The 12,424-nt window shown below is 52.5% G+C and overlaps 1 protein-coding gene across 5 annotated transcripts in view; it reads right to left on the bottom strand.

Moving 5' to 3' along the window:
• The window catches only part of LOC105471092 (cilia and flagella associated protein 46), a 125,100-nt gene that overhangs the window by 83,262 nt on the left and 29,414 nt on the right, over window positions 1-12,424 (bottom strand). For all 5 annotated transcript variants that reach the window (XR_011607560.1, XM_024789507.2, XM_024789503.2 and 2 more), the window contains exons 20-22: window positions 11,209-11,358; window positions 10,430-10,537; window positions 9,751-9,917 (exon numbers count right to left, since the gene is read on the bottom strand). Coding sequence is in view for 4 of the 5 variants with exons in the window: in XM_024789507.2 (XP_024645275.2) it covers window positions 9,751-9,917; window positions 10,430-10,537; window positions 11,209-11,358 (425 nt within the window). In the remaining variant the exon portion in view is untranslated. The remainder of the gene's footprint in view (window positions 1-9,750; window positions 9,918-10,429; window positions 10,538-11,208; window positions 11,359-12,424) is intronic.

Raw genomic sequence — 12,424 nt, 5'->3', positions numbered from 1 at the left:
AAATGTCTTGATTCTGTATTCATTTCTGAGGACTATTGCTGGTGGATATAGAATTCTAGATTGACAGGTTTTCTTTTTCAACACTTAAAAACCATCACCCTTTGTATTCTGGTTTGCATTGTCTCTGATGACAAGCCAGCAGCAATTCTTGCCCTGGTTTTCCTGTATGCACAGATCCATGCCCACGCTAACTTCTTTCCAGGATCTTCTCCCGGTCTTTGGTCTTCGGCAATGTGACTACAATTCCCCCACGATGGAGCCAGGCGTGGTTCGCTTTGCGTTTATCCCACTTGGGGTTCCTTGAAAGTCTTGTTGGCTGTATGAATGTCTTCTTTTGAGAAATGTCTGTTCATATCCTTTGCCCACTTTTTGATGGGGTTGTTTGTTTTTTTCTTGTAAATTTGTTTGAGTTCCTTGTAGGTTCTGGATATTAGCCCTTTGTCAGATGAGTAGATTGCAAAAATTTTCTCCCATTTTGTAGGTTGCCTGTTCACTCTGATGGTAGTTTCTTTTGCTGTGCAGAAGCTCTTTAGTTTAATGAGATCCCATTTGTCAATTTTGGCTTTTGCTGCCGTTGCTTTTGGTGTTTTAGACATGAAGTCTTTGCCCATGCCTATGTCCTGAATGGTACTACCTAGGTTTTCCTCTAGGATTTTTATGGTATTAGGTCTAACATTTAAGTCTCTAATCCATCTTGAATTAATTTTCGTATAAGGAGTAAGGAAAGGATCCAGTTTCAGCTTTCTACTTATGGCTAGCCAATTTTCCCAGCACCATTTATTAAATAGGGAATCCTTTCCCCATTTCTTGTTTCTCTCAGGTTTGTCAAAGATCAAATGGCTGTAGATCAACCCAAATGTCCATCAGTGACAGATTGGATTAAGAAAATGTGGCACATATACACCATGGAATACTATGCAGCCATAAAAAAGGATGAGTTTGAGTCCTTTGTAGGGACTTGGATGCAGCTGGAATTCATCATTCTTAGCAAACTATCACAAGAACAGAAAACTAAACACCGCATGTTCTCACTCATAGGTGGGAACTGAACAATGAGATCACTTGGACTCAGGAAGGGGAACATCACACACCGGGGCCTATCATGGGGAGGGGGTAGGGGGGAGGGATTGCACTGGGAGTTATACCTGATGTAAATGACGAGTTGACGGGTGCAGCACAGCAACATGGCACAAGTATACATATGTAACAAACCTGCATGTTATGCACATGTACCCTCCAACTTAAAGTATAATAATAATAAATAAATTAAAAAAAAAAAAAAAAAAAAAAAAAAAAAAGAAAGTCTTGGATCTCCAGGTTGATATTTTTAATTCAACTTGTAAAATCTTCAGCCATTATGTTTTCAAATGTGTGTATTTTGGCCTCCCCCGGCTGCCTCTGTCTTCCTGAGACTCCAGTTGCACTCAGGTTAGACCCCCTGCTATGGCGCCCCGGTCACAGAGTGAAAGCTCTATGGCCCCACTGGTCGCAGACGGAAAGCTCTGTTCATTTAGTTTCTCTGTTTTTCTCCTTGTGCTTCGGTTTTCAGAGTCTGCTGGCCTGGATTCGAAGTTACTGATCATTCTTCAGTGTCCAGCCTGATGATACGCTCTTCCAGTGGCATTTCCATTTCAGACACTTTGTTTTTCATTTCTAGGAATTCCATTCAGTTACTTGATTATAGGTTCCATTCTTTATTGAAATTCCTGTCTGTACACTAGTTATTTCCATTGAAAATCTGTGATTATATTGACAGCAGCTGTTTTCGACTCCTTGTCTGCTCATGTCAACATACACCACAGCTGGGTCCATCAGCTGTTTTTTTTCATCCTGGTTATAAGTCACATTTTCTTGCTTTTGTGCACATCTAGTAATTTCTGACTTTGTGCTGGACATTGTGAGGGCTCAACTGCTGAAAGTGTGGACTGTGTTGACTTCCTTTAAAGAGTGTTGGGTTTTGTTCTGACAGGCAGTTAATTACTGGTGGCTCAGCTTCATCCTACTGCCATGTGGTTTAGGCTTTGTTGGGGCAAGTCTGCACTCACCCCATTGCTAAGGTGTGTCTTTCTGAATGCCTGGAGTTCAGTGAGGTACCCCCTGATGTGAGCTGGTCATAACTCCAACTTCTCTTAGCACAGGATGGCCTCTGGCATCTTGTCAGCTTACAGACCCCTCCATACCTGTTTTCTGCCAGGCCTGGAATGTAGTCCTGCGCACACATCGTTTACCACCAGGCAGGCCACAGACTCATGGGTGGCTCCACAGAACGAGGGCCCTGCCCCACATGCCCACGTCACGTCCTAGACACCTCAGCTGCTGCAGCCCCAAGCCCTGACCTGTTTCTCCCCACGACTCTTCCATCTGAGGCCCACTCCCCAGGCTGCAGTGTGGGAAGCTCCCTGAGGCAGAATGCAGAGCCCACTTCTGATATTTCCTTCTAGCAAGAATGGCTGCCTTGTACTGCCTGCTATCCAACAGCTAAAAACAACTGTCTCATGTATATTTTCAAGTTTTACAGTTTTTCTTTTTCACAGCACAAGAGTATGACACCCATTATGCTTTCAAGGCCAGAACTAGGTGACTTTTAAATTTATATTAATAACATTACATATAAATATACATAATACATAATATATAAATATATATAAAATCACTGTTGGTGATAACGTTAAATAAAAATGTTGAGCTGAGTTGGAAGGTCCAAATGACACTCTTAGACTATTGTTCTTTACGCATTTTGTGTGTATTTTAAGAATCTCATGAAATTTCTTATTAATATAAATTCCTTGACGTTAATAGCATAAGTGTGAAACTGATTTGGTAACTACACATTCACAAATTGAGAGTATGAACTGATTAGTAACTGTTCTACTTTTCACCAAGAACGGAAAGCCACTTTGCCATTAGTGTAAAATGCTATCATAAAAGCTACACTGTGACAAATTCCATGCTAGACTTTCTACACATAATTTTCAAAATGGAAAGAAATTAGGATGAAGAACTGAAATACGTGTAAACTTTTTAAAGTATCTCTTACAAAGGCTGATCGTCTGCTGCATGTGGGCATGGGTCCTGCTGGACTCGGGGAGGGCCTGTGGCTCTGACAGTGACCAGCAAGGCGACATCATCTCCTGCTGAGCAGCAGCCTGCGGGGTCTCTCCAGCCTCCTGCACCCAGGCTGCCCGCACCCAGGATCACCCGCCTGTGGCACCCAGGCTGCCCGCACGCAGGATCGCCCGCCTGTGGCGCCCAGGCTGCCCGCACGCAGGATCGCCCGCCTGTGGCGCCCAGGCTGCCCGCACCCAGGATCGCCCGCCTGTGGCGCCCAGGCTGCCCGCACCCAGGATCGCCCGCCTGTGGCGCCCAGGCTGCCCGCACGCAGGATCGCCCGCCTGTGGCGCCCAGGCTGCCCGCACCCAGGATCGCCCGCCTGTGGCACCCAGGCTGCCCGCACCCAGGATCGCCCGCCTGTGGCACCCAGGCTGCCCGCACGCAGGATCGCCCGCCTGTGGCTGTGGAAACCCACCCACGCTGCACCCAGGGCAGAGGGGCTCCTGCTGGGCGCAATGACACCAAGTGCCACTAGAGGACAGCAATGGTCCACAAAGGACTTTCCAAAAGTCCTCACATGGAAATCCAATTTTTCCAGTCTCATATGACCTCTCCTTTTCCCTGTTACCGTATGTATAAATTTACAGCTTTAGCTAATTTAACAGAAAAATTGATTTTTAAGTCAACTTACACAGCAGTGGCAGGGCCAGGGCGCCCAGCCCCGACATCCTCCTGTTGTGTGCTGCTGTGCCCTCAACACTTGGGGAAGTAATGCTAACTCAGTTATGAGGAGGCTCTGTGCAGAGCACTGTGCACCATCACCTCTGTGACGCTGTCTTTGTAGTTTATTTCTCTTAGAAATAATGTTTGTTCTGTTCTGTTTGGAGACAGAGTCTCGCTGTGCCACCCAGGCTGGAGTGCAGTGGCACAATCACGGCTTGCTGCAGCCTCGACCTACAGGCTGCTTACGAGGATGAATTAAGTTCAGCTCACTCAGACCCCCTGTAGCCCCTTTCAACTGACCTGTGTGGCCAGTGACCGCATGACACTTAATCCCCACCTATCACCTTGGCACCTACAATGTCATGCCAGCCTCTCATCTTCCGGTCCCCACCATGACCCTGGTGACTCACCTTCCCGGCGAGGACCACAACACCCACACTTCCCTTAGCTCATCCTTCCTGCTCTACCAGCGGATGTTACCTGCGCTTTTCCTTCACTTTTGTATTGCCAAAATCCATCCTTTCGTCAAAATGCTTCCTTCTTTGTCAACAAGTTAATCCTAAAAGTGGAATATCATGAACACCATGTTTCTCACTGGAGAGTCTGGCTGTAAATGACTTGGTTTCCCAGACTCTCTAATTGGTGTGCCCCACTGAACTGTCCCCACCCGTCATGTGAGGGACTCTGTTTCCCCGCCCTCCCCAGGGTCCTCCTGAGCCGCCTGATGCGGTCAGGCAGCTCTCTCTGCACAGCGTCCATCTGGGGACAGCTCTTGACTACTTTCCTGGGTTGAATCTGTTATTTCTAGCATCCCACATATCTTTCTCTTTTTTTTTTTTTTTTTTGTTTACTTCCTTGTTTTTCTGGATCATATCCTCAAGAAACTTTCTAAAAATGGTGTATGGGAAGTATACTCTCTGCGTCCTTTTGTCTAAAATGGCTTATTTTGACCTGATACGTGACTGACAGTTTGGGTGAGCTCGAATTCGAGGCTGAAAACTACCTCCACTTGGAATGTTCTATTTTCTTTCTGCTTCAAGTGGTGGCTGCTGAGAAGGCTGGGGCAGTTCTATTTCCTGCTCCTCTGATCTTGGCCTGGGGTCAGTCAGAGACTTCCAGAGACACCTCTGATCCCAGCCTGGTGTCTCAGCATGTCCAGAGCCAGGCAGATGTATTTTCAGCCTCAGCACATCCAGGGCCTGAGGGGCCAGGGTGGGTGGCGGGCGTCTCCTGCTTATGCCCGAGCTGCAGGGCTGGGGATGCACCCCCGGCCCCACCTGCACAGGAAGGCCAGGGAGGGACACCAAAGCAGGCGAGTTTCCTTTTGGAAGCAAATTGATTTGTATTACAGACTGCAGGGAAAACGTAACCTCTAGCCTCTGACAGAGGGATGCCAAGAGGGGGGCCTGGCACGGAATCCTGTCCATATGGTTTTGGAAGAAAGATCATTCGCAATGAAAAGCCCCTCGATGTTGGCAGAAAACAGTGGGACATGGCTCCATCCCAACCCTGCTCCAGCCCTTTGCTGCCACGCTCTCCCTCCAGCTCCCCTGGTGAACATGGGGCACCACACGGCAGTGCCAGGCCAGCAGGGCAAGGTCCCAGGTGCATGGCTCCTGGCAGGGCTCACAGCCTCCTGAGCACTCTCAGCCTCACCCCTGCCAAGGCAGTGCTTGCAGCCCATCGCCTGGGTTCAGTCCCAGCTCTGCCACTCACCCCAGCTGGGTGGCCTCAGGAGCAACTTGGCCTCTGCCTGCCCATTTCCTGCTCTAGAGCCTGGGAACAGTAGTGCCTGCCAACCGAGGAGACTGAACGGGGGGCCTGGTGCATGATGCCCCATCTGGACACTGAGAAGAATGAACGGAGGCCTGGCACATGATGCCCCGTCCTGGGCACTGAGAAGAGTGAATGGGGGGCATGGCGCGTGATGCCCTGTCCTGGGCACTGAGAAGAGTAAACGGGGGGGCTGGTGCATGATGCCCCATCTGGACACTGAGAAGAATGAACGGAGGCCTGGCACATGATGCCCCATCCTGGGCACTGAGAAGAGTGAGCGGGGGGCCTGGCGCGTGATGCCCTGTCTGGGCACTTAGGAGAATGAACCGGGGGTCTGGCGAGTGATGCCCCATCCTAGGCACTGAGAAGAGTGAGGGGAGGCCTGGCACGTGATGCCCCATCCTAGGAACTGAAAAGAGTGAATGGGGGCATGGCGTGTGATGACGCATCCTGAGAACTGAGAAGAGTGAATGGAGGCCTGGCACATGATGCCCCATCCTGGGCACTGAGAAGAGTGAATGGGGGCCGGGCACATGATGCCCCATCCTGGGCATTGAGAAAAGTGAACGGGGGGCCTGGTACACGGTGCCGTCTTGAGCACTGGCCTGCTTGTGCCTCTGAGCACCCAGGAGACCCTGAACATGTGGAAGTTGCCAACGTGAAAGGCATCTTGGCACGTTCCCATGTTGGCCTCGCATCCCCACGGGTGTGGCCAACACAGGCCCTGGAGCCATCCCGGTGGGCAGGGCCGTGGGAAAACGGGGCGTGGGCCTGGGGTGCTCCTCGGCTCTGGCAGGTGCTGCCACACTGGCCATTTGGCCACAGAAAACATCTTCACAGCCTTTGGGTCGGCAGTTTCATCTTCCAGGATTATTAGACCCAGGAAATTGGCCAAAAAGAACCTCAAGGGAAACAACCTTTACCGCGGAAGCATTTACAACCGATGGAAACGGCCTCGTATTCAAAAACGGGGAAAAGATTAGGGACAATAATAATCGCCCGACTGGATGGAACACGGTAAGCCACTAAAAGTGAGATCCGTGAAAATTAAAGAATGGGAATGTTCTGTGTCCGGCTACGCTGCCGACGGGGCCTGGCGGGACGGCTGACTCTGGAGGGCGCGCGAGGGACCCGAGTCAGAGGCCACTTTCTTTTTTTCCTTTTTTTTTTTTTTAAGATCAGATTTATTTGGAGAAAAAAAAACCCACAACCCAAAGGATGGGATTTTACATCAAGACGTCTCCCAGGTAACAAGTCTACAGATGACAAATCATTTTCATAGAAGATACTTTTGTACAAATTTTACATGTATTCAGCAGCAGGACATCAATCAATCCCCGTTTCTATTTTAATAGGGGGGACGAGGTAGGGGAGAGGGAAAAACAGTTTTGGATATAACTATCTGGAAGAAGAGGAGACACTGGGTGTAACCGTCTGGAAGGGGAGCAGACACTGGGTGTAACCGTCTGGAAGGGGAGCAGACACTGGGTGTAACCGTCTGGAAGGGGAGCAGACACTGGGTGTAACCGTCTGGAAGGGGAGCAGACACTGGGTGTAACCGTCTGGAAGGGGAGCAGACACTGGGTGTAACCGTCTGGAAGGGGAGCAGACACTGGGTGTAACCGTCTGGAAGGGGAGGAGACACTGGGTGTAACCGTCTGGAAGGGGAGGAGACACTGGGTGTAACCGTCTGGAAGGGGAGGAGACACTGGGTGTAACCGTCTGGAAGGGGAGCAGACACTGGGTGTAACCGTCTGGAAGGGGAGCAGACACTGGGTGTAACCGTCTGGAAGGGGAGCAGACACTGGGTGTAACTGTCTGGAAGGGAAGCAGACACTGGGTGTAACTGTCTGGAAGGGGAGCAGACACTGGGTGTAACTGTCTGGAAGGGAAGCAGACACTGGGTGTAACTGTCTGGAAGGGAAGCAGACACTGGGTGTAACTGTCTGGAAGGGAAGCAGACACTGGGTGTAACTGTCTGGAAGGAGAGGAGACATTGGGTGTAACTGTCTGGAAGGGGAGCAGACATTGGATGTAACTATCTGGAAGGATGGGAGACATGAAGAGGGCAAACCCTAGCTTTTCATTATCTACAATCAATGGTTTTTCCTTTAAAAAAAAAAAAACAACCTTTCAATCTTCAACACTCTTTAAAAGCCCACTTCTTAGCTACTGGCCAATCCACACCAATTATTTAAACTCGCTTGGTACACACCTTTGCCAACGGGGTAGATTATATTCACTATGCCCACTGCTGCAGCACGCATCGACCCACGCCCCTGCGTGGCCGAACACGGCCTAATCTAGGACTGACGGGAGACGGGCTTGCAAACCAAGATCAACGGGTTGCTTCCCTGCTAGTACTGTCTACCAAGCTGATCCCTACAAAACTGCACATAAAAGCAGGCAAGTGTAGCTACGGTGTTGCAAGAGAAACCAGGACCTTGTTAAATGATTCTCTCCATTACCATCTATTCTCTCAAGGGAAGCTTTAAAAAAATATAATAAAGAAAAACAACACATTGGTCTGGCCGCCTCAGGAATCTGACAAGCATTGGTGTGGCATTTCAGTGGAGAGGGAAACTTGGGGGGAAAAAACTCATCAAGGTTGTAAAAAAGGCTCCCAATTTAACTGTCCCTGTCCCCATGTATCCACCACCCAAGACCACCCATTATTCTGGAGCACTCTGATCTATCAAAGGGGTCAGAGCATCAGGAGCAGGTGAGGAGTGAGAACCAAAAGACACCAAGAAACCGATTTGCCTGAGAAAAGCAGCGATTCTTCCTTCCACAGCTCTCCACGGCTGAGAGAGAAAACGCCCAAGACATCACCTACGTCACTTCGAGACGGCTTTTTGGGAGGTTACGAGTGGCACGAAGAACTTAAGATGACGACAAGAGTCTAAATTTTTAGTTTCAAGGTTTCAACAGAATGTGGATATATTCAAACTTTCAAAAAGGACAGTGTTTAGAAAGGGTAAAACTAGGACACAGAAAACACTGGGAATTACCACGACCCCGAAGTGCTTCTGGCTCCAGGAAACCACCATTCATGTGTTTGCTGGAGGTCACACGATTTTCCCCTATTACCTGGTGCAAAATGACTCATCACTTCCCAAAAGCTTCTTTTCAAACCACGACTTTCCCATTTATTTTGGTCCAACGCAGTCCTATTCTTTATGGCCTATATATAGTCTCACTCCCAACTACCCCCCTGGGGGGTAAAAAATAATAACAATAATAATAATAATAATTCCCCCTAGGCTGGCCCCCAAAACTCAGAATTAAATAAGAGGAGGGGCTGGCAGCCTCCTGGAGACTAAAACAACTTGAGGCTAAATCTACCTTTCCAAGAGTGGAAAATTTATTCAGATAACGTCTGAGAATTTATATATGCACAGGCCATTTTCTTTCATTGAAATTACCCTTATTTTCAAATTTAATTAGCGTGCATATCTGTCTATTCAAAATTATTTCAAAGCTGTATGTCATTAGAAATGGCAGTTTTTTACCTGCTGAATGTCCGTGTCCCTCAGAATTCCCTTCTATCTGCCATAGGCAGAGTGTCCGTGTCCCTCAGAATTCCGTTGCTGGGAGATCCTCACCCCCACAGTGATGGTGTTGGCGTGGGCCTTTGAGGGGGGTTGGATCATGGGGATGGAGCCCTCACCAACAGGGTTAGTCCCTTATGAAAGGGACCTCAGAGAGCCCCTGCCACTTCCCGCATGCGAGGACACAGGAGGAGGCACCGTCTGGGAGCTGGGAAGGGGCCCTCGACAGACGCCAACTCTGCCGCACCTCGATGGGACCTCCAGCCTCCGGAACTGTGAGCAGGAACCATCTGGGGTGGGAGCCCCCCATCTGTGGCCCTTCGTCCCAGCCTCTGAAGGCTGAGGCCCCCACTTTCTGTGCCAACGATGCACACGCAGCCAGCAGGCCACACACCCCTCCTGGGAGGCCCACGTGACTTGAGAATCCTTCCCAACCAGCTTTCCACGGGCCACTGCTGCTGTGTCCATGAGGGCCCAGGGCTGGCAGGAGGAGGCTGCCTGTGCACGTGGCTGAGGCCCACAGGAAGGTTTCTGGATGGGGCCTGGGGACCTGGCGGGGCTCACATGCACCCTGATCTGTGATTGCAGCCCAGGCCCGCGCTCCCTGCCCATTCTGGGGGAATTGGTCCAGTCATGAGAGCTTACTTACGGCCCAAATATCTTCAGGTACTTGATGCCCATTTCCACAGCCCTGTGAGCACAGGCCATGGTGGTCTCATGGTCACGTGCCGCATAGGCGAAGTGGGTCAGCCGCGTCAGGGTCTGCAGCTCCACCAGGGGGTCCGACCAGTTGCACTCGGAAGCCATTTTCACCAACTTCCAGTGGGTGGCAAGAGAAGGAGCACCGTGTTAGCAACAACGACCTTCCAGCGGCTGCAGCCCCACGGACCACGCAGCACGTGTGATTCTACACAGAGGCGTGGCCTGCGAAGGGCCACTGCGCCACAGACCACAAAAGCTGAGCTACCACGTCCATGCCTGTGAGGGCCCCTGATGTTTTTGCAGCTCCCACACTCCACAGGGTGTCCTGGACACGGGACTGGTGTGTGCAGTCCCCGGCTGCCCCTGAGCGGCGCAGGGTGGGGCGGGACATGGAGGGTCCGCTCAGACAGCGTTTGCCTCACACCAGGAGACGGGGACTCTGAGCATAAAGCTGAAGGAAGTGCGCAGAGGGGCGCAGCTCTGTTGGGAGGTGGAGGAGAGCGGGGCAGAGTGGGGGTCAGCATGCACGATGAGGCTTGAGTTCCAGCCACCTTGGGCAACACCTCGGACCCTCGGCGTCCTCGCCTCTGGGCCCCCGGCCTCCGGAGACCCCTGGGGACACCTACCTGGGCCAGGGAGGGGACAGTGAAGTCCATGAGGCCCAGCCCGTTGCATGAGTACATTTCCAAGGCAATGAGGACTCTGGTCACCGAGCTGACATCCTCGTTGGTGCCCTGGTGGGAAGGATGCCCTGAGTGCCTCAGCCCGAGAGTGCGGGGGAGTCTGGAACATGTGTGAATCGAACACTACGAGGTATTAGTTTTATGGCAACAATCAGACCACGAAATTGGGAGTGTTTAGACCTCAGGCTGTGTTTCTAACTGTGAATCTGCAGGTCATCTTCTCATACAACGAGGAGCCCCAGGACTGTGCGGCCCCATGTGTGAGGCAGCCTTGTCTGCTGGCTGGGGGATCCCCGAGGAGGGAAGGACCAGTGGGCCTGACACGGTGGCTGCCTGGCCAGGCAGGTTGATGCCTGGACCCTCCCCACCTCCCTGGGCCCCACTCGGCCCTGGCTCCTGGCCAGGTTCCAAGGCCCCTCCTCCATCAGGCCTTCCAGGAGCTCATGGGGCCGGCCCTGGGCCCGCTCCTCCTCGGGAGAGGGCAGCATCCCCCAGGCCCAGCAGCTCACAGACCCCGTGGACAGGTGGGCAGAGGAGGCCCCGTGCCGCACTCAAGGTCAGTCAGCGGCAGTGAGTTCAATGGGAAAAGGGAGTGCCCAGGCCATCCCTGGTGGCTCCATCTGGAGCCAAGTGGTCCTGGGGGCCCCACCACCTCCAGCTGTCTTGGACCTCTATGTCCACAGGGCCTCGATCGGAGGCCAGATGCGGGCAGGGGCGCCCACCTGCTCCTCGGTGCCCAGCCGCGGCCCAATCTGCTGCTGTAGCAGCTGCTTGGCCTTGACCCAGGTGGCGATGAGCTGCTGCCGGGTGCTGGTGGGCACCGTCTCCTCGGGCGCACTCCCATTGGTCAGGTTCAGGGCAAACTCGCAGACCTAGGATGGATGTGTTCTTGGTCATGAAACCTGAATTCTAAACAGGGGACCTTGAGCCAAGATCCAAACCATTAAAAGATGGATGGACCCAGCTCCTGTTCCAGCCTGTGAAACACATGAGACCTCAGGCCCCCCAGGGCTGCACCAAAAACCCAGCAGACGAAGCCCCACCCCCAGGCGCCGAGGACGAGGACACAGCCGCACACACGGGGAGGCAGCTGCCACCTGCCCTCCAGTGCACCCCGGTCCTCTCACTCCTGAGCTGTCTTGGGAACACCTGCTCCTTGTAAAACATCTCAGTAGCACAGACACCTACTGGGCAGCGTCCTTCCCCTTCCTCCCCCTCCATCCTTGCTTCTGGATAAACTTTCAAACGCTGGTCAAGTTCCACACAGACCTTCCATCGGAATGTGTTTGGGGAGCACTGACTCCCCTCTTCACCACCTGGCTGCCAGTCCAGGCACTGCCCAAGCCGGCTTCCTCTCACTCTGCCATTCACTCTGTGCTCCCGGATTGCCAGGTCAGTGCCGGCGCTTCCTCTCAGCATCTGGATCCAGCCGTCATCACATCCAAGAGGGAAGCTCCTCTGCACCCCCAGCTGCCTCCCGGGGCCCACAACAGGCTCAGCTGCACTCACAGCTGCCCGAGCTGCCCACGGCGCCCTCCCCTCCGCAGCCTCCAGCCTGATCCCTGCAGGTCCCTGGAGCCGGCCCCTGGTCCCCTCTCAGAAGAACGACCTGCACCTGATGCCACAGCCGGTGCTCCTGGCCATCCTGGCTGGATCACACTGACTGCCCAGGGCCAGCCGTCCCCACTGGGAGCTGGTAGCACCAGGGCCCTCTCTGGCTGTGGCCTAGCACAGCTGACCGTCAGTGCTGACCGTGAGTGCCGTGCCGCAAGCTCGAGACTCTCCAGCCCACGGTTTTATCCATGGCCCAGAAAGGGTCATGCGGGATGAGCTTTAGCACAAAGTCTTCCTTCAAGGGTGGGGACAGCTCCCTCCCTGTGCCCCTGCGGGGACACTCAAGGCCTCCCTGCCCCGGCCCCACCGCGGGCGCTCCACACA

The sequence above is a fragment of the Macaca nemestrina genome, chromosome 9 (assembly GCF_043159975.1).
Source record: "Macaca nemestrina isolate mMacNem1 chromosome 9, mMacNem.hap1, whole genome shotgun sequence".
Lineage (NCBI taxonomy): Eukaryota > Metazoa > Chordata > Mammalia > Primates > Cercopithecidae > Macaca > Macaca nemestrina.
Note: the sequence above shows the minus strand (reverse complement) of the source record. Positions and strands in the feature narration are given on the sequence as shown.